The 21,585-nt window shown below is 40.7% G+C and overlaps 1 protein-coding gene across 2 annotated transcripts; it reads left to right on the top strand.

The window, feature by feature from the left end:
• Positions 1-2,063: 2,063 nt before the first annotated feature.
• On the top strand, positions 2,064-20,855 carry htr1d (5-hydroxytryptamine (serotonin) receptor 1D, G protein-coupled). Of its 2 annotated transcripts, none has more exons than XM_061795922.1 (2): positions 2,064-2,852; positions 17,216-20,855. In XM_061795922.1, exon 2 carries the CDS (start codon positions 17,753-17,755, stop codon positions 18,902-18,904), a length of 1,152 nt encoding a protein of 383 aa, XP_061651906.1. In that variant the 5' UTR covers positions 2,064-2,852; positions 17,216-17,752; the 3' UTR covers positions 18,905-20,855. The 2 variants fall into 2 exon arrangements, with proteins under 2 accessions (XP_061651906.1, XP_061651907.1); XM_061795923.1 differs by lacking the exon at positions 2,064-2,852 and adding an exon at positions 9,699-9,918.
• The last annotated feature ends 730 nt before the right edge of the window (positions 20,856-21,585 follow it).

Raw genomic sequence — 21,585 nt, forward strand, 5'->3', positions numbered from 1 at the left:
CTTTAGGAAAGACACTTCCACATAACTGTGATCAAATGATTTTCATGTACAGTAGGCTGAATACAGTATATACTCGAGACAATGTGCTCACCTTGCACAAATACCCTAATTCTAGATTGGTCATTACATAATAACTGTTTCCTCCCCTCCTTATTTTAAACACACTGATTTGAGATCAACATTTCTGCTTTTAGTTCCAGGATATTTACATCCGGATCGGATACGTAAGTTAGAAGATAGCACCTTTTGTTTGAATCTACCCATTTGTCACGTAAGCAAAAGTATTGGAACGTGGCAGACAATAATAAATAACACTAAATGTCTGCGTTCAGTTTGCGATAACGAATATTTAGATGTTTAACTAACATGAAAATCAGAGCGCTAGCTACTGTATGAAAGCTATATACAATTATTTAAAGAAAACTGTGTTAGCACTTACTCCTCACACTTCTGAGGTTAGGAGTTCAAATTCAGGCTCTGGCCTTCCTGTGTGAAGTTTGCATGTTATCCCCATGTTTTTTTTTTTTTTTTCCCCCCCAGGTACTCTGGTCTCCTCCCACATTCCAAAGACATCCTTCTAAATTGTCCTTAGGTGTAAGTTACAATGGTTGTTTTTCATTATTTCACAAATCCTACCAGGGTATATAAACTTATATGCACAACTATGAATGTGAAGCTGTGAGAATGTGGCAAAGCCATCAGAGCCATTGCACAGACCTTGGCCATATAGAGTACAACCATTTGGAGTACCATGAAAAACAAAGCAATCCCTGCTGCATTAAGTAATAGCCCAAGGAAAACGAGAGCAGTTGATGACAGAAGCATTTTGAGGGCTGTAAAGAGAGATACCTTCCCAACTGTTGGGTGATGTCAACAACAACCTCCAGAGGGCAGGAGTGAAGTCATGAACACGTCCAGAAGTACTCCAAAAACTTACTTCACAAAACTCAAGACTCTTCCTGCAAAACCGAACTATTGCCTCAAAACAGACCTCGAGTCAATCAAAATGAGAAACATCACTGAACACTCATGACACGTGAAATTGAAAAAAGGAAAACACAATGATCAGATCATAAAGCTGTAGAAATCATCTTTATTGTTAAGTACTATAAATTGATGTAGTGAATCACCTTTTTGTGTTCAGCACTGTTTAGTAGTCATACTGTCAACATGTACGTAATGATAAAGGCAATTACCTGTTCATGTATCTGAATCTTCGGACTATGGAGGACACAGTGAATCTGCTTAGGTCGGGATGCGCTCGCTGCATTTCTGCTTCCCTCATTCAAACCGTGGACAAGAACATGGTCCACCAAACCTGCCCGTATTTAATCTCAAATATTGTGTAATTGTGCAAGTGTGATCAGTTTTGAGTTGCTGTGTTTATGTTGAGACACCGGTCTTTTATTTGCCTTTCGCTTTTGCTACCTGTTCTTACCATTATGCAACACAAGTGCATCAGAGCGCAAAATGTGTTTTAGTGGATGGAAATATGTTTGTAAGTATTGTCTAACTGAGTGAAAAGTGCTAAAGGTTCTTGGGTGACCAATTCACTAAGTGGGTTTTGGGCACTGAGGATTTGGTTGAGAAAATTGGGGTTTGTGTTTTAGCAATTGAGAAACCATAAAATCAGTTGTTTCGCCCACTGGCGCCCCCTTTACGTTTCTGTCTTGAGAAGAACAAATCAAATTACAAAATAAACAAAAGTAACTGTTTGTCCCTTGGCAAGTCACGTCACATGACGTGGGGGCGCATCTCAAGTCAGCGAACGAGCCGTCGGTCAGAACAGGACAGGTGAGTTTATTTACAATTTTTTTTCCCATCGTGAAAAGGACAGCTAAGCCCTCGGGCGCACAGTTCCGCAAAAGAAGAAAAGCGGAGGAGGAAAAGAAGTCAAAATATAAAGGTACTGTTATGTCAACATATTTTTAGAATATTGTTTTGTGGAAAGAACATGTCTGAGCTAGCTAGCTTGAAATAAAGTAAGCATTAGCTTAACATGTTGATGTCGGGTGACCAGACGTCCTCTCTTAACCGGACATGTCCTCTTTTTTTTTTTTTTTTTCTCTCTCTCTCTGAGACCTAAAAATGTGTCCAGCTGGAATTTCAAACTAGTCAGGGATTCTCGAAGTACTACGGAACTATAATTAAGTGACCAATTTGAACAAATAATTACAATTATGCTCTCTTTTTTTTAGTCATTCAAAATCACAGCTTGACAATAATAATCTTGTGTAGAAGAACACACTGATGTGTTGTATGTGGTATATGTAGGGCCTGTAGTGGATGTATGTCCTCTTACAGCTTTTCTGTTTGTATAGAAATCAGTAAATCTACTCAATATCTTTCCAGAGCATCTTCCACGACGTCATCTTCCACACAGAGTTGACAGCCCCCTGCAACACATTAGTTGACGATGCGCCTTCAGCGTGTCGAGGCGCGCTCGTCTCTTAATAAAACGACGCAGGGAACAACTATGAGCGCCGTGCAACCTTGACGAGATACCTTTACGAACACTTCAGTGCACTTTGTATCCACCTGAGAAGGGAAGAGGGCGCGTCTTCCGCGTGGGTGGGGACGCGACGTTGTCCGGGAACTTGTTTTTGGTCAAGTTTACGCATGCGGGAGCGACGAGCTGGGCCGCGACGTCAATCTCCACGCCGTGCGATGCAATGTGGAACACCACGCGTGATGGCAAGGCGAACAGGGCGCCGCTCGCACTGCTCCGTTGGTGCGTTTGCTTGGAACGTGCGTGCGTAAAAAAAAGACTTTTCTGCTTCCAGGGGATTTCCTGATTGGTTGATTTGGCGGCTGTAGCAATCAGGAAGGCAGAAGCTATCTCCCAAAACATGGTGAGTGATCATTTTTTCTCATTTTATTCTTTGTTTCTCAACATCTATGCGCTTCTATTGCGATTACGCACAGTCCCCCCAAAAAATGTCATTACTGCCATTCTGTGACGTGATGATAAGAGCAAGTCACACGTAGGTGTTGTTGCTGGAACTCCCCCACAACATAAGGGACACCCGCACGGTCCAATGAATGACAGAGAGTTATTAATTTGATGATGTTTTGATTACTGTGCTTTGCAGTGGTGTGGAAGTGCACTGCATTATGTACCGAGACCTGTTCCTAATATTTTAGCTTCTTTATATAGGCACATGAGAGGGGGATATTAGAAACCGTTCTCCAAAATGAATCAAACCATAAGTATTTGATAATAATAATGCAATAAGAATAGTGAAAATAAATGAAAACTGAGAATTATTACGTTTATTTCTACGTTTGTCAATGTGCTCTGCAGTGGTGTAGAAGTCCACTGCATTAGGTACTGAAAGGTGTTATTAATATTTTGGCTTTTTCATGAGAGGGGCTTGCTACACTATTAGAAACTGACCTGTATTATACAGTACATCTACGCCACTGAAAAAGAATAAGCTATACATATTTGCTATTAATAATAATGCAATAAAAATAGTAATGGAAAAAAAATTAAAATCGAGCATGATTATCTAATTTGTCCTTCATATATCTAAAGGAAGGATGTGTGATTCCTTTAATGTTGGATCACATTAGAGTGGTACATGTGTACCTAATGAATTGTCCCTTCGTGAAGTTCACCTTCGAAAAAGTGATGGAAATCCACACAGACTTTTGCCTGATTGTTATGGATGCATACATTATTGTATCATAAGCAAAGTGACATAATAGCGAGACAATCGTTTACCCAACATCCTACACGCCACCTCACATTGTTTGCTGCTCATTGCAATTATGCAAAAAGGATAGAGAGCAGCTCATAAGGATGATGACTGAGGGGCGCATTTGGAGATTTATTTTGTTGAGGCTGGAAAACTTAATACGGTCCAATGAGGATTTATGCATATTGGTTTATATGGCGTCTTATCATCCTCATCTGTCTTTGTTGCCTCTCTTCTGCTGATTGGTTGTCATATTGGGAATATTTGAGTGAGTCCAAAGTTGAAGAACTAAATAATGGGGGGGGGGAGAATTCAGTGATGTGCAAGTGACTTGTCTAAATGAAAGAGAACTACCATGATGAAAAGTGCGCTCAGTGCAGTGTGCTGTTGCTCTGTTCTCTCTTGCTTCTCGCCCAGAGGTGAACACAACTACATCAGAGCCTTTTGAACGGCAGGAAAATCCTCACTGTGTCGTGTCATGCGCCCGTTGATAAATAGTTAATTACCCAGAGTCATGGAAATGAAATGAATTAGGAAATAGCTGCATAAATGAGGGGTTGGTCTCAATACTCATTTGTAGCTCGTTAGGCTTATTATGCAAGTCTGTCTTCATAATTAATACTGGAGGAAATTAATGCTGGTATGCAGGATGCCTTACACGGGGAAAAACAAAAGAGAGAGATTTCTTTCTCCATAAAGGGAATGTTTGCTTTACAACTTAATCCTGATACGCAGCTCCTCCTTGCAAGGACACGTGGCATCTAAGGCTGCAAATCACTGAGACCGCTGTGATCACTCAGGGCCAGGTGAGGCTCAGAGTCAAGGGTGCCGAGAAAGAACATGAAAAATGACTCACAACTTCATCACATTCAATCGCCGACACGATAGTCGTTCCAAAATTGAAGCTCTGACGCAAGTGACACTATTGCCGGATTTGCTTCAAACCAGCAAAGACTTCTGGCAAGGTAGCGCAGCATCAGAAATCTAAAGAAAAAACAAAACAAAGATATGTTAAAGGGAACATTTTATGAAAATATTTTATTTCCTTGCATAAGAGTACTTTTTTTTCCAGAGTTAAGAGTTGGTTGTATTTTTGCTTTGTGTTTGCGAGACCAAATTTAAGGTATGAGCGTGGTACAGATACACCACCACTAGATGGCGGCAGAGAAGGCTACAACATCCACCTAGCATTTCACATAGAATTTACGAGTAAATTACAAGCATGTTGCGTTACAAGCTCAGTCACGGAAGTTGGATGGTGGTTAATATCGTTAAAAAAGCCAATGTCGGCTTTGCGCATGCGCCATTCATTTGCAGTCTGGACGCAAAAGGTGTCAACATCTGCGCTGGAGAGAGTCTGCAATAACACCCCAGAAATAGCTGGATTATTTTTGTTAATTGCTTTAAAAAAAATTTTTTTTAAAATAGTCGTAAAGCCGCGAAGTTGGCAACACTGAGTAGCTCTCACTTCATCGCATGCCCAAGCTCCGCCCTTGTTGTCATGGTAACAAAAGCCATATTCCGCAATTGCGTGAGATGGAACAAAATGACGTGACCAAAGGGTGACAAGTGGACTGTGCGCTTTAATTTGTAATTCTTTGTGCATTTTGGCGAAAGAATGTCTTTTTAGTAAGACACCTGAGGACTGTTTAAAATAGTGGAAAAAAAATTCTTACGATGACAAACGCTCGTTACACACTATTACCCTTCAGTCGATCTTCATCAGTCCGCCTGTTTCAATTGGTCAGGTGTAAACAAGCAAATGATGGTGTGAGACCTGCAAGAGGTGGTCTTGGAAGATGGTGGCTTTAAAAATAACAATTCAAATTCTAATATCACTGCAAACATTTCTTGCCCGAGATATTCATAGCAACTGTAACTAAGGAATAATGACATTTCATGCTTCTTGGCATTTAAATACACTTGGGGGACACATCGTCCTCACTGTTTTCTTTTTTCATGTTGTTTGCTTGAGGTCTGTCAGCGCAGAACGCAATGAAGCGAACGTGAGAGAATTTTAGCGTCACTTTGTGTTTTGAAAAGCAGCAAAACATGACTACAAACACACTGAAAGGCTTTGAGGTGACTTCTAACACTGGCGGCGTCACGTTTCTGGCCCCATAGGCTTTGCGGAGTGTTTACGGTAGTCTGCACACGAGTTGGCTTGGAAGCAGCTGAGCAGATGGCGCTGCAAAAAGTCGACCTTTCCGCTATGCGGCACACCCGGCCGGAGCGTAGATGAGAAGTTGTGAAGATGTGGCCATGCGCTCCTTCCTTCGGGAATAATCAATAATACAGATGAAGATAAACTCATAGAAAAGCCCGGCTGCTGAGACAAAGCTGATTATGGCCGTACAATAGAGACAACAGTCGTCAGTGCCGTGGTGGTGAAAACAGGCTCTTGTCATTTGTCACCGCAGTAATCATAACACCAGAGGCGAGTCGGTGAAATTATGCAGAGTCGAGGTAAACACTGACGCCAGAGTGTCACAAATTGAAAGTAAACAGTACAGAAAGGCCAAATAATCATCACAATACCAATCATCGACCTGTTAGAGGACAGGTGTCAAACTCAAGGCTTGGGGGCCAGATGTGGCCCACCACATTATTTTCTGTGGCCCACGAAAGCAAATCATGTGCGTCTACTTCGTCTTGCAAATTTTTTTTCCAAAATTGCAAATTATCTTCACTGTTAATAACATTGAGATTCCAAGGATTTTTTTTTCTTGCCAAAACACATTTTTAAATAAATTGGACAGTAGTTGAACAAATTGTTTTCTTTGACTCCATATTTCACAACCAGTTATCCTTTGATTTTTTATATGTATTTTAAGTAATAATATGATGATACGATTGTACATTTATATGGTTTCACTGTCATAATGGCCCTATAAGGGAAACCGTAACTACAATGTGGCCCGCGACAAAAATGAGTTTGCCATCCCTGTGTTTAAAGGTTTGTGTTTAATTGCCAGATGTAGTTTATTAACCAAACTGCAGTTTCTACAGTATAAACAAACCTTGTCCAAAATATTACAATTTACAATGTTCACCTACCGCGGCCTGTTCTATCACAAATTTTATCGCCATCGCAGAAATCTGTGGTTTATAGTGATTGTTTTTATGGCTTTTTACAGCATACAACATTACAGTAATGCCCTTGCATGTGGGAAAGGAGAGCCACAGTCGCCTCTGCACAATGAGCACACTCCCTGACACTCACGCAGACTGGGTGATGTTAGGCTAAGCCTCTTGTTACAATAGGTACCGTATTTTCAATAAATTTTATTCATGCAATTTTGTTTTGTTTTCAAATACATTTACAGTGGGTTTTAATAAGTTTAAATTTGTTTAAAGGGGGAGGACTAAAAAGTTTTTTATGGTCTCTCCATATCGTAGATTTTCACCTCCAGTAGATGTGGTATCCCCCGCAATAAAAAGGTGTGTTCACTGTATTCCTAATTTATGCTATAGTGGATCCGCTATAGTCAAACACCGCTGACGTACAATTCGATCAAATTTGGGACGCTGCGCAAGATGTCAGCATGTCCTGCTCAGTTCAGTGAGCATCATTGGATTATCTTTCTTTGTGTGTTTGCTTTTTCTTTAGCTTTTTTGTACACTTCAGTTTACATGAAGAGAAGAATTTATACCGTACATTTATACATCGGAGGTGACATGTTGTCATTAGAGTTAAGGGAGAACTATTTCCTCAAGGTGAAGCATCATGCGACTTATCACTTCAGGTTAACAGTCAACAGTTGCATGTTTGTGATTATGAGACGGCTCAATGTTTACGACAGAGTAAGTGGGACAGAAGCATGCTGCAATCTTTGCATTTGCTCTGTAACATGTTCCTATTTCTTGAAAGGCATAAACTACAAAGACTGTTCTTGTTTTCCATCCGTCCATTTTCTGTTGCGCTTTCCCTCATTAGGGTTGCCCCCAAAAAAATATTGCCAAAAACTCCATGGTTAACTTTTGTTTTTTTTATAATTTTTTTTTACAATACACTATTGTGTGACAATTAAGAAGGCATCTGCGAAGCGATTAAGCTTAGTGTTAAAGTTTTTGTTTCATTAATAGCGAGCCTTTTTTCATATGACATTCAGAATGTTAAACTGTTGCTTAAAATGTTGCCAGTACAGTCAATAAAAGTTTTTGTATGGCGACAGTTTGACTCTGGCAGAGATTATTTCTATTTCCATGAATTCTTATTGGTAGAATTGTTTCGGCACGGTGAATAAATGGTTAGCACATCTGCCTCACAGTTCTGAGGACCGGGGTTCAAATCCCAGCCCCGCCTGTGTGGAGTTTGCATGTTCTCCCTGTGCCTGCGTGGGTTTTCTCCGGGCACTCCGGTTTCCTCCCACATCCCAAAAACATGCATGGTAGGTTGATTGAAGAGTCTAGTGCGAATGTTTGTTGTTTGTTTTTATGTGCCCTGCGATTGACTGGTGACCAGTTCAGGGTATACCCCGCCTCCTGCCTGATGACAGCTGGGATAGGCTCCAGCACGCCCACGACCCAAGTGAGGATAAGCAGTACAGAAAATGGATGGCTGGATGGATGTTTCAAAATTCTAACAAAGTGGATGAATGGAAGAACCCATTGTGTTGTGTTGGGGGTTGTCCTTTACTGAAATATTATGTATTACACACTGTCCACTGAACTGTGATGTTTTCCGAATCTATGATTTGGTTGCTTGGAAAGGGGAAGTTTTGTTGCATGAAATCCAATACGCACTGTTGAAGCATGGCCTTCCACATTTGTATATCAGCTTTAATCAATAGGGCTACTATTGCTCTAACATACTGCAATAGATTGGATATCACTCAAAATCCATTGGAATCTTCCATTGTCACAAAGTTTGAGGAAGACTAGTAGGTATGTACTATATTATTAACCTTGTTGTATAAGAAATGGTTAAATATCAGTAGCTTTTATTGAGGATAATAGATTTGTGACTGATTGAGGGCTCTCGAGAAGCCTAATCTTTCATCAATCAATTCATCAAAACAATTTGTCAGTTGTTAAATATATCAAGCAGGCATCACATCCCAGTGTCGTGTTTGATCACCACTCAATCACTTTCAAATGGAAAACCATCAAACTTCTCCAACATCCCCAAACATTTCTCTACTGCGTTCCCATAATGAGAAGAACCCGGTGCAGTGAGCTGTCCGTTTGATGTAATGCTTCACTCCTGTCGTCAGATCCTCTCGGAGTTTCCCCCTTTCAGAGTAAAGCCATTCCAATTAAATTGGACTGGATTTACACTCAGGATTATACATACGCACTGTTTGTTGCGCCAAAAAATATTCTCTTCCAGTGGTGGTGGAACCAGGGGGTGGGGTGGGGGGCATTTCATGAGATCACTTTGTCTAGTAGCTAAAAGGATGTGTAGTTTGTTCCCAATCCAGAGCTCCATCTCATTTCATAGGGGACCTTTGTTTGAGCGCTGATGGAGGTTTGCGTTTTATTTAGACTGCAATGATTCGTCCGTCCGTCTGTCCGTCTGTCTGTCTCATTCTGTGGACTTACTTATAATTAAGGACCTCTCAGGTGTCCTAGATCTTTCTCCACTTTTCAACGGTCACATCCGTGCAGTAGAGTCAAGAATTTATGAAGGTGTCGGGTGGTTGAAAACCTTTCTGAAACACAGGGCTTTCTTTGTTAGGGGATTATTTTAAGAAGACGAGGAATATGATGTCAGGGCCTTGCAATTAAAACGGTTTTATGCAAATAAACTTCAGTAAAAGTTATTGGGAACAAGTTTGGCTTAAGGCTTCTTTATACTCACGCGGGCGGTGACTGCACTGACGTCACTGCGGCTGTCCCACGCGTAGTTTGCCTTTATACTCGAGCGCAACCCACGTGCGCAGTTTTGAAAATGTACTGCAGTTCACCTCCAAGTTGGAGGTGTCGCTACGGCTGGTATTGGCTAGGACACCACAGGGTGGCGTTTCCTCTGCAATTTTTGGGCCATTTCCGGTAGCCGTTTTTAGCTTTCCTTTCCGTAACAAGGAACAAAGCAACAACAATGGCAACCGTGGAACAGAGTCTGCTAGAACAAATGGACCTGATGATGATCTCCGTGGCATTCGAACGCGCAGCAATTTTTGCCGTGTGCGCGTCAAGCTACGCAGAGGGGCCCGCGCGGGCCAATTCGTCAGTCACGTGATACAAATACGGGCGTTGTCGGCCGCTCGACCGCGTGAGTATAAAGAGGCCTTAAGATTTTATCTATGCCAGCCTTGATGGATCTCAAGAATTTGTTACTTTAGCCTACTCGATGGGCACCATGATAGATGAAAATCCACGCCATAGTGAGACCATATAAAATCATTTTTTAAAACAGTTTTACCCCTCCTGCACTTTAAACACATTTAAACCTATTAAAGCACACTTACAATTAAAATCCATTAAAAAAAAAAAAATCCCTTTAAAATCTGTGACGTAAAGAGGGTGCAAATGGTGGATACAGGATGCTACTGGGTTGTTACTGATGAACTTTGTCACTTTTTTTTTTGTATGTTGGGACAGGTAAAGTTCATACCGTGTTTTTTTTCTGACAGTGACCGTGGTTATGGATTGCTATACTCACATCTGATGCATTTTAAAATACAGTCAAAAGAAGTCAATGCCAACAGGCTTGGTTTATTCTTTATTTTTTATTTTGTTTCTTTAGAGCAGGGGTCTCACTCATTTTTGCCGCGGGCCACATCATAGTTACGGTTTCTCTCAGAAGGCCATTACGATTGTGAAATATAAATGTTGAATGACCTCCATATATTATTACATAGACAACAAATCAATGGATGACTAGTTTTGAAATAAAAAGTCAAAGGTAATACTTTGTTCAACTATTATTCAAGTTACTGTACTGTAAAAGGGTGTTGATAACAAAAACACGGTTGCAGTATCACAACTTTATTATTTATTATATGGCAATTAAAATTTTTTGTACAGATTTGAGCAAGAATCATGGCATTTCAAGCAAATGATTTGCTTTCGCGGGCCACATAAAATGATGTGTCGGGCCGGATCTGGCCCCCGGGCCTTGAGTTTGACACATACTTTTATTGTGGTCTTCAATTCAGTGGGGAGCTATACTCAATGTAGTTGTAACGCTCGCAGGAAAAGAACATGGCATATATTCACTCAGGTGGCTGTCGAGGCATGTGTGGAGAACCTCCAAACATAACAGTAGGGCCATAATGTGATCAACTTGCTTCAAGACACATGTTCTAACAAGGGCACTCACAAAAATAAATTACTTGGTTGTGTAATTCACCCTTGGTGGGCAGGCTATCCGGAGACCCACTATTTTTATATTAGCAATTAAAAAGTAACTTTTCCATAATACGTTCCCTTCATTAGCTGAAACTATGTGCCAGATTGGAAGCGTTAAAATGCGGCAGTGAAGTCTAACATCGCCAAAGAGCTGAGAGTGGCTCGCCAGGTGCGTTTTTCTTTCCACCTGTGCAGGCACACTTTTGACTTTTACCTCAAAGGCATAAATTAGCATGTCCACAAATGTAAAAAAAGAAAAAAAAAAATAGAAATCCTTTTTCTTCTCCTTGTATTTGCATGTGGGCGTAGGTGGATGGTTGGAGGGTGGTGCAGATGGTGCATGTGCGCCTACGCAGCTCGGGAAGAACACCTACGCTATGTGCTCCAGGGCACCTGAAAACAACACAGATGTACCGAAAGACCCCAATGGCCCTTAAAAATAGACGAATAGATAATTTTTTTCATCTCATTCCTGAAAGGTTTGGATTGTTTTTTAAATTATTTTCAGAGGGATGTATAATGGAAAATTTACTTTAAGTGGTTGTATATAAATCTATTTCTGAAAATGTTTCTGTGAATGAATTGTTCTGAATTTACATCATAATTGCCTCCACATGAGCTTCTCTGCCCATGACAGCAATAGTTAAAAGCGTTATCTTCTGATAACAATACATAATTGGGGTCCTATTTTCGTGACCGGCGTTAATCTGGTACAACGGGCAGTGCAACTGTTTGCCAGGGTCTGGTTAGACTGGTGTTGGTCATTTTAGTAGACCAGCGCAGCCCGCCGGATTTTTATTTTTTTAGTAAAGACAATGTGTTCGAGATCTATGTACTTTAACGCAGAGGCTTTACTTTGACATACAAATAATGTTGAGGGCTCCAAAACTTCTCCTATATTTTATAAATCCATTATTCTACACAAGCCATCTATTATTCATCTTTTGAATGGTTGCTGGAAACACAAAACACTGTTGCTGTTATTTTATATTGCGGCGTCAAGCAGCGCGGGAGTGGAAAGTAGGTATGTTTGTTAACGGGACACTTGGCACAAATGAAATGTTAAATAAAGGTGGACATCTGGCACGTAAAGAGACGCTCCAATGCTCCGCTGGCAGCTACAAATGTGACTTTGTGTAACCTTTGTTCCAGCAGCAACGTGGCTCAGTTTCACATAAACACACTTCCAATGCAAAACAGAGTTTATCCCAGCTACTAATGACTTTGCTTTCTAATACTGTCAGACTACAAGGTACAGTGTATGTAATAGTAGTTTTAAAGGTTGTTTTTCAAAAGCTTGAATTTTTTTATGCGTGACATTTAGGCCATATGATTATAGAGGGTTGTCAATACAGTAGAACCTTTAACAAAATCCTTTGCGGGATAATTGGTGACTTCAAAATGAATTGGTGACATTGCAAAGGAAATTATTTGAATTAAATGAATCTGTCCCAGGGTCAACCTGTCGCCATTATCCTTTTTCAAGGATCATACAAGGGTAAAGATAATTAAGTAAAACCACAAGTCAGAATTTACTGGAACGTTAGTCATCATTTTGCTCCTAAGGCTCGACACTTTACTTAATCATAGAGCGTGGTTATGCGCTTTGGTAGGTGCTGCTGTTTTGGTTAGCAACAGAGTTCAAATGGACTCAGCAGTTAACTCTTTAAAGTCAGTGTAAGAACAATGTTTTTTTTTTTTGTTAAACTGAGATAATTACAGTTGCATCTCCCTTTTTTTGTATACAACTTTAACCTTTCCTTACATTTTCGAGCTGTTTTATGTTTACTATAATTTTGTACTGTATTGGGTGTTCTTATGCCACACAAAAAAAGTGCTTAAATTTAACAGACGGTCGGCTTTAATGGATGATCCCCTAACCCCCATTTGTCTGTTAAATATATATATATACTTTTTTTGTGACATTTTTGTTATATGCGCCTTGACTCAAGAAAGGAAGAGGAACACTGTATTATAGGGGTGACCACTATTTGACAATATACTGTGTCTAGTATTGTTTTAAGTTATTTGCAAAATAACCTACATTTTTTTTAAGCATGTCATTTCAGTTGCATTACTGAGGGTCAGGGTTAGCCTATTTTTAATTATTTCAATAGAAGAATACAGTGAAGCCCCACATATTCATGAATTTGCAGATTCCTTTTTTTTTTAATGTAACCTTTTTTCGCACCTATCCTTCGTTATTCATTGGAAAAACAGGTAGCTGTTTTTGTGCTCAGCAATAACGGATCATGTAATGTTTCTACGTAAGCCACTGACCACAACAAGAGCAACATGTTCGGAGCTCTGGATTGTATTGACCTCCTTAGCATACCTAATGTAGTGGCCCAATATTGCTTGATTGTTAAAGAGTCCCCTGACTCCCAAGTCCTCATCCATTTTCCCCACCATCAACTGTGTTCCTCCTTTGACGTCAGCTCACACACGCACGCAGACACGCTTGTTAGAGCCTCACCCGGCTACTGTTTAGTGCACGCTCGACTCAACAGCAGACAGGCGCTGACGGACGAGCGGCGATGGCTGTATCGCCGCTGAGTTAAATCAATTAGTCTCCCTCCAGCGTGGGGGGGGGGTTGCTTCTTCACCCTGTGCTGCAAACACATTACTGTACAGCATCTGGTGGTACTTGATCCAAGTCTGAGAGGAGCAGTGAATTGGATTTCACATGAAGGAGGCTGTGGTGTACTGCATAGTACAATTGATACATTCTGCTTACAAAGTTTTAGGAGCTTCCTGGTTTGGGCTCTGCCCCTGTCTCATTTAATTTAAAAGCCAGATGGAGGAACTAATGTATTTTCACGCAAACAGTATCCAGCCCAATTTCAGCAGGGCCTGTTCTTGATTGGAAATCTTTTCCTCTCATCCATTCATTACCAGCCTCATTATCCCATTGTCCCATAAACCAGAGCACAAGGAGATAAGCCTTGTGTTTGATTTGACTGATATGTAAACAGATAGGCCATTCATCCATCCATCACATGTGATGATGTGAATGAGATTGGAATACAGGGGAACCTCTAAGGTGCAACACAATCTGCTTTGGGAAGTAGGCTGAACTCCCATGTGTTCAAATTTGGAAATCATTTTTTCTCTATGGCAGGAAACTATGACTACTGCTACTAGTAATAAATTGGTTTTATATAGAACTTTTCTAGATGTATGCAAAAACACAAAGGAACTATTTAAATTTAAAAAAATTACATTCCTAATCTGATTTTATTTTTTGAGTCCAGAGGCATGCTAAATTAACACTATCTATCTATCTATCTATCTATCTATCTATCTATCTATCTATCTATCTATCTATCTATCTATCTATCTATCTATCTATCTATCTATCTATCTATCTATCTATCTATCTATCTATCTATCTATCTATCTATCTATCTATCTCATTAAACCTTTTTAAATGTACAGGCCATGTTTTATGAGTAAAAATAAGTTAACCACTACTATGCACTAGTAAAGCACGTATTTTTTTACTGACGACGGTCGCAGATGCAGCTCACACATCTCAATTTTAAAATGTCTATTTTATGTACATATTGTCTATACTGTAAGTGTAAAAAGAAGTTAACAAGTGGTGATGCTGGAGACAGTTTGTTTACATCACATACGGTAACTTCACATAACAAAACGTCACAAAAATGCCAAAGAAAAATCAAAACAGAGCAAAGTCAATCCTTTGATGGTCACTGAACAGATGTTTGGTTTGCCAATGTCACCCACGACATCACATAACTTAAATGCTGTTGCTGTTGACTATTTTTCCTAAATTTGGTCAGTATTCCAAATTGTATATTTAGCATAATTTATTTCCCCATTTATTGTATTGGCAGTAGTCTGAATACAACACATGCGGAGCATTTTATATATTTCACCTTTTTTAGTTACACAAGGCTGCGCGACTGAGATGAAAGAATGTTTACACAGAGATCAGACCGCAAAACGAGATGAAACAAAGATCAGCAAGTCTCGTAATCCAGGATTTGTGTTTGAGTCTGTGCAGCTGTCTAGTGTGTGATTGCCTGCTTGGATCACATCTGGCCTTGTGGCGAGTGGTCTCAACTACGGATGGGAATTTCACTACATTTCAATGATTGACGATGGAAAAAAATTGTGATGAATTCATGGATTTAAAAAATATATATTGTTTTTTACTAGAATAGATGAATGGGTAGCACAGTGGACTATTGGTTAGTATGTCCGCGTCACAGTCGATAGGTCTATTGTTGGAATCTTGGCTCTCTCGTGTGGAGCCTGCCTGTTCTCCAGTGTGTTTGTTTGTTTTTTTTTTCTCTCCCACAGGACCAACATTGAACAAGTGTTTTTGTAATGTGGCTGAAAGCACAGGGAACACACGCTAAGTCCACACAGCAGCCGATATTCGATACCCGAACCTCAGAACTGTGAGGAAGACGTGTCAACCACTTCTCTACTGTACTGCCTTAATCAACAAGCCCAATTCTTAACGACCAATGAATTGCTTATTTGTGCCAACAATGCGTCCACTATTTGTATAATGAAGCAGAGTCAAAGCAAGCACGCATCATGCTAAAGTATGTAACGCAACTTAAAACTGAATTGGTTGATCAGGAAATACGCTACCCACCATAAAAAAGCAAACGATCGTTGGGGCACAAAGTAAATACCAAATAATTCATATTCTATAACATATTAAAGCCCTGTTCAGAGAAGCTGAACCTTTTATCTCCTTTTATCTTTCTGCTCCATTTTTATGTGAGTGTGCCCAAATCATTTGCAGCAAGCCTTAATAAAAGCTGTGCATATCGACTGTGCATTCCTGTTGAACAACACGCATATTAAATAAGGAGAGTAAGCACTCGGGTTAAAAAGCCACTGGCCCATGTTCCCACATCCTACTTTTCGCCACCTGTCACCCTTATTGTGGATCCAGAATGCTTGAAATTGGTAACAATAGAGTTGGACAAGGATGACATGCAATTGCATTCCCTCAGGAATGAAGAGTGACTGCTAAGAGATGCTGTCGTCAAGATGAAATGCCACAGAAAGAAATCAATGGAGGATAATAACGTGGGTTAATAATTAAAGGGGGGCTGTAGAGGCCCAATCCATAAGGACCTGCCACTAGAGGATAAGGTTTTCCAATCCTGATCGTGTTCAAATTAAGTTTAATGCGTTCAATAATACATCGCAGTATATCATGACATTTGAGCAACTCACTGTAGAACAGAGCAATCTGATTGGATACTCTGTAAATGCTGTGATTCCAACATTCCATAAATGACATGGAAACATATCATTGCTTTTGTTTGTAACCTTTGCCAAAAATAGTGTAACTAACAACCATTTGAATGTGTTTTAATACTGTTTTGAATTTTAATAAAGCCATCCATCTTTTTTCTATAGCGTTTGTCCTCATTACGGTAGTGAGTGGCCTCGAGCCTATCCCAGCTGACTTTGGGCGAGAGACTGAGTACGCCCTGGTGTGGTAGCCTAGACAAATAACCACTCTTTCATGAACACCTATGGACAATTTGGAAAACCCACCGGGAGAACATGCAAACTCCACACTGGGCTATCATTTGCACAATTGTCACTCTATCAGGATTACCGCGCTACTGGTCACCTTACATCACTTAATGACTCTCTGTACATTACGCGTGTAACTAACCCTAACCCAACTTTGATTGAATTCTACAATAACAAAATGTGTTAAAACTATTAACTCAGTCCTTTTAAAACATAGCTAACCAAACGGTTAAGCTGGCATCTATGCTAAAGACATCTATGGTCCTTAAAAGAGATTATTTGCTTTCTCAATGTGCTATAGTTATTGGTTGAGCTCAAGGGTTAAAAAGTCAGGCAAGTCATAAAATGGAGATTGGAGGTTTTGTGTCTGGGGTCCATCATGCTGTGATTAGTTCCATTTAGACGAAACGCGGCTGAGCTGAAGTGAACATACATTAACCTTGCAAGGAGATTTGGTCGTCAGGCTTACGATGAGAGTAAATAAATGAAACTGGCGGTGAGTGAGTGTGTGTAGTTGTACGTGTGGGTGTGTGGGCGCTGAGTCCCAATGATCCATTTTACAGGTTGAGGTTGGTCATGATGGATGTGGTTGTTGTTGTTTCTTTGTATATGAATGAAGGACAGAATGATGGGGAGAAGCAATCCAATGCAATCTAAGTTTCTCTCTTTTGTCTCACATGCAGAAGAAGACTAAGGACCAAGAATTATGGAACAAGTCTTGACTGGATCATGTAACTGGTGACTGGCTTCACGCAGACTCCCCCGGAGATAGCAGCCTGACAACAAGCCGATCTGTGTGTCTGTCGTCATCATCTTACCGCACACAGCGCGCCGCCTCGCCTTATTGAAACGGAGAAGCCCATTAAAGCGGTTGATAGATACGAAGGTTCGTTGTCGAGGTGGTGTTGTCTGCCGGCTGCAGCTTGGAGATGAGATAAGAAGAGTGGCAAGAAGAGGAACAAAAGTGGCCATCTGACAGAAACTGAATACAAATGAGGATCCATCGCTCCTGCTGCAATGCAAGCGGGGCCGGATCGATATTAGAAAACTGAAATGGACAAATAAGTCGGCTTCGATTACAGGACCATTAGCTGGGAACCCAAAATGATGGGATGTTAGCTTCGAGTTGATATGAAAAGCAAGGCGGGGGGATTGAACCCTGCACTCTTGGGTGTGTGTGCAATGAGGCTCCTATAAAGCTATAGAGGATCATAAGCAAGATGGAGGTGTACAACAGCTCCCTGGAGTACTTCACCAGCAACGTCACCGAGATTCCCGGTCCGACTACTGTAACTCGCTACTGGAGCGAGGCCTCGGTTTTGGGCTTCCAGATCTCCCTGTCCGTGCTCCTGGGTGTGGTGACCTTCGCCACGGTGCTGTCCAACGCCTTCGTCATCGCCACCATCTTCTTGACCAGGAAGCTGCACACCCCCGCCAACTTCCTGATTGGCTCGCTGGCCGTCACCGACCTCCTGGTGTCCATCCTGGTGATGCCAATCAGCATAGTGTACACGGTCAGCAAGACCTGGTCGCTGGGGCAAATCGTGTGCGACATCTGGCTGTCGTCTGACATCACCTTTTGCACGGCGTCCATCCTCCACCTGTGCGTCATCGCCCTGGACCGCTACTGGGCAATCACGGATGCGCTGGAGTACTCCAAACGCCGCACCATGCGCCGAGCCGGGATCATGGTCGGAGTAGTGTGGGTGATCGCCATATCGATTTCCATGCCTCCGCTCTTCTGGCGGCAGGCCAAAGCCCACGAGGAGCTTACGGAGTGCTTGGTGAATACAGATCAGATCTCGTACACGCTCTACTCCACCTTCGGGGCGTTCTATGTTCCCACAGTGCTTCTCGTCATCCTTTATGGACGGATTTACATCGCGGCGCGCTCCCGCATCTTTAAGTTGCCGACGTCATCCGGGAAGCGCTTCACGACGGCACAGCTCATCCAGACCTCGGCGGGCTCGTCCCTGTGTTCTCTTAATTCCTCGTCCAACCAGGAAGGGCACCTCCAGGAAGGGCATGTCCACTCGGGAACAGGGAGCTCGCCTCTGTTCACGAACAGCGTGAAGGTGAAGCTGGCCGACAACGTACTGGAAAGGAAGCGACTGTGCGCGGCGCGTGAGAGGAAAGCGACCAAGACGCTGGGCATTATCCTGGGTGCTTTCATCGTGTGCTGGTTGCCCTTCTTCGTGGGCACGCTGGTTACGGCCATTTGCAAAGAGTGCTGGTTTCACCCGGTGCTCTTTGATGTCTTCACCTGGCTGGGATACCTCAACTCGCTCATCAACCCAGTGATCTACACTGTGTTCAATGACGAGTTCAAGCAGGCCTTCCAGAAACTCATGAAGTTCAGACGCTTCTCTTGAAGACAAAAAAAGCTCTCGGAAAATAGTATGATTAAGTATAATTAATGTAATGTAAATTTTCCATCTCGTAAACATATGAACATATGGTAGATGTATTTATTTTTTACATGCAGTTGCTCAGTGCCACGCTTCGCCAGATAACAGAAAAGACTTGCATGCGGAAAAGTAAGAACTATAGCACTCATGTAGAAAACATGAGGAAGAACGACAAGTCATCAGAATCAGAATCAGAATCAGAATCATCTTTATTTGCCAAGTATGTCCAAAACACACAAGGAATTTGTCTCTCATTCAGCAGGATGTGCGCTCACTGGCCACAACATTAGGTACACCTGGTCAAACACCCGTCCCCACTCGCATCAGCGGTTATCCTGCAATCAGCAGTTATCCTGCAATCCGGTAACTTGCTTCTGCATTCGGCAAAACAGGTCGAAACACTTCCTCCTCCCCCAGGTGAATGGTGAATGGGACTGTGACGAAGAACCTGTAGGAACTTTAAACGTCTGCAGTGCATGTCACCACAAAGCCACCAAAATTTTAAATATCCCATTTAGGCTTCATTTATGTTTACATATATCATAGTTGTATAAATAAATGATATACCATAATTTATTGTATATAATGTGCACCCATGTATAATACGCACCCCCAAAGTTGACCTCAAAATTCTGGAAAACCTTTCTACCTAGGTATAATGCATTTTTTTCAATGCATGATTTTGCTTCTACCCATATGATCAAAACATGAAGTATTATCTGTATTTTGTTTTTTTTTCAAAGAATTATTCTGAAGTTAAGCACTTTATTTGAATACGTAATCCTTTTAATAAAAATTAACTTATTCTTATTTTGAAATTCACAGCCCTACTTTTATTTAGTAAATTAGAAAACACACAGTTGTGCTCTTATGTTTGATTACCCAAGCAGAATTTGTAAGATGGGTTCAATTCTTTAAAGAAAATATGAAAGACCAGGCGCAATTTTTATTTCAATGGGATTCAAATTAAATGGTCAAGCATTTCAGAAAAGCATTATCATTAAACAAAACATAACCATAAAGAAAGTAATGATGGTTGTTGTTCAGTCATCAGTCATATTTAAAAAAAAAAAAAAAAAAAAAAAGCGGCATTTCACAAATTCTGCTAGGGTATGTAAACTTATGAGCACAACTATACATATATGCAGTCATACGTACCTCTGTTATATTGTAATGAAAGTGTAGGCTACATGTTTTTTTACAACCACTAGGTGGCAGTGGCATTTTGGAATGAAAGTGTAGAGCTTTTTCATAACCACTAGATGGTAGCATACATTTATGTGAAAGTTTTTTTTCCATTTTCCCCTATACCCATGTATAATGCGCACTATTGACTTTTGACATTTCTTTTTTTTTTTTGGGGGAATGCGGATTATACACGAGAAATTACGGTACATGTATTTTAACTTTTGTCCAAAGACACCAGCCATAAAGAAAAAAATTTAGCAAGTTGGGCTTCAAACTATCATGTCATCAACCCATAGTCATGGTCTTTAGCGCAGAATACAGAGGAAGTCCACAAACATGTTTCTGGATTTGGTCACATGACTTTCTGCGGCTAGCGGATGGTGAGTGACTTATATTTATTTGGCCTATTTTTCCTACTGAAGTGTACAGTTAGCTAGCTAACTATGCTGATGAGTGTGATTGTAGTTTTCAATGGTGTGCAAATGCACTCCGTCATACATTCTGAGAGATGTTTCTAATATTTTGGTTACTTTATTCCAAGAGCAAACAATATTACATTTTTAAGCAATGCATCTCACAAACAAGTGTACCTAATGAAGTGGCCGGTGAGCAGAGCTCTTGACTGGATGCAATCCAGTTTTGGAAAGCCATCAAGTGTACTGTATGTTGCTGCTCCGTTATGTTTTCTCTGGTACAGTAAAGTACTTACCCTAAAAGGTTCAGTAAATTGCTCTCCATATATGCCTTTGTGTGTACTTGAAAGTGTTTGTGTGTGTCTGAGTGTATATGAAGCGGTGGCTTTATTGAAATATATGCACTGTCAGTACAGAGAGCACTGTGGAGTGTTTGACATTTGTTTAAGCGCAGGCTTGCCTTGTTATTACGCCAACTGGAAGGGGAAAAGGCATTACTCAATAAAAGGCATTACTGTACTAAAAAGAGAATACCATTAAAAAAAATACACACAAAAGTCCTGCTCTCCATCCAGAGCACATGAGCAGAGTGTTGGATATGGACAGAACAATGCAATTAGGTTCATTCATTTTGACGTTATGTTGCAAGTGCTCACTCAAGGTCAGGGTTAAGAAGATTGCTTGGGGAATGTAGTTGATACAATTACAAGTTACCGTATTGGATGTGTAATAGTAGTGTAACTACAGTTTTTCAATTATGTTCTCAAACTATAAAAACTAGTTACATTTGATTACATTTTGATTACTTAATTTTGAATGAATGCATCAACAGGACTCTTGGATATTTCCTCTAAAAAGTGGATTAAAACCAGAGCTCTTTATTTTGGAATTCAACACAAATGTATTCTTTACAGAAATAATAAACTAACAAAACTTGATGAAATGTAAATACATAATTAAAAAAATTTATGTATAACATTATGTGTGTACAGCATGTGGAAAACCATTCTACCATGATGACCTAATGACAAATGTGCACAATTT

This window comes from Phyllopteryx taeniolatus, chromosome 13 (genome assembly GCF_024500385.1).
Source record: "Phyllopteryx taeniolatus isolate TA_2022b chromosome 13, UOR_Ptae_1.2, whole genome shotgun sequence".
Lineage (NCBI taxonomy): Eukaryota > Metazoa > Chordata > Actinopteri > Syngnathiformes > Syngnathidae > Phyllopteryx > Phyllopteryx taeniolatus.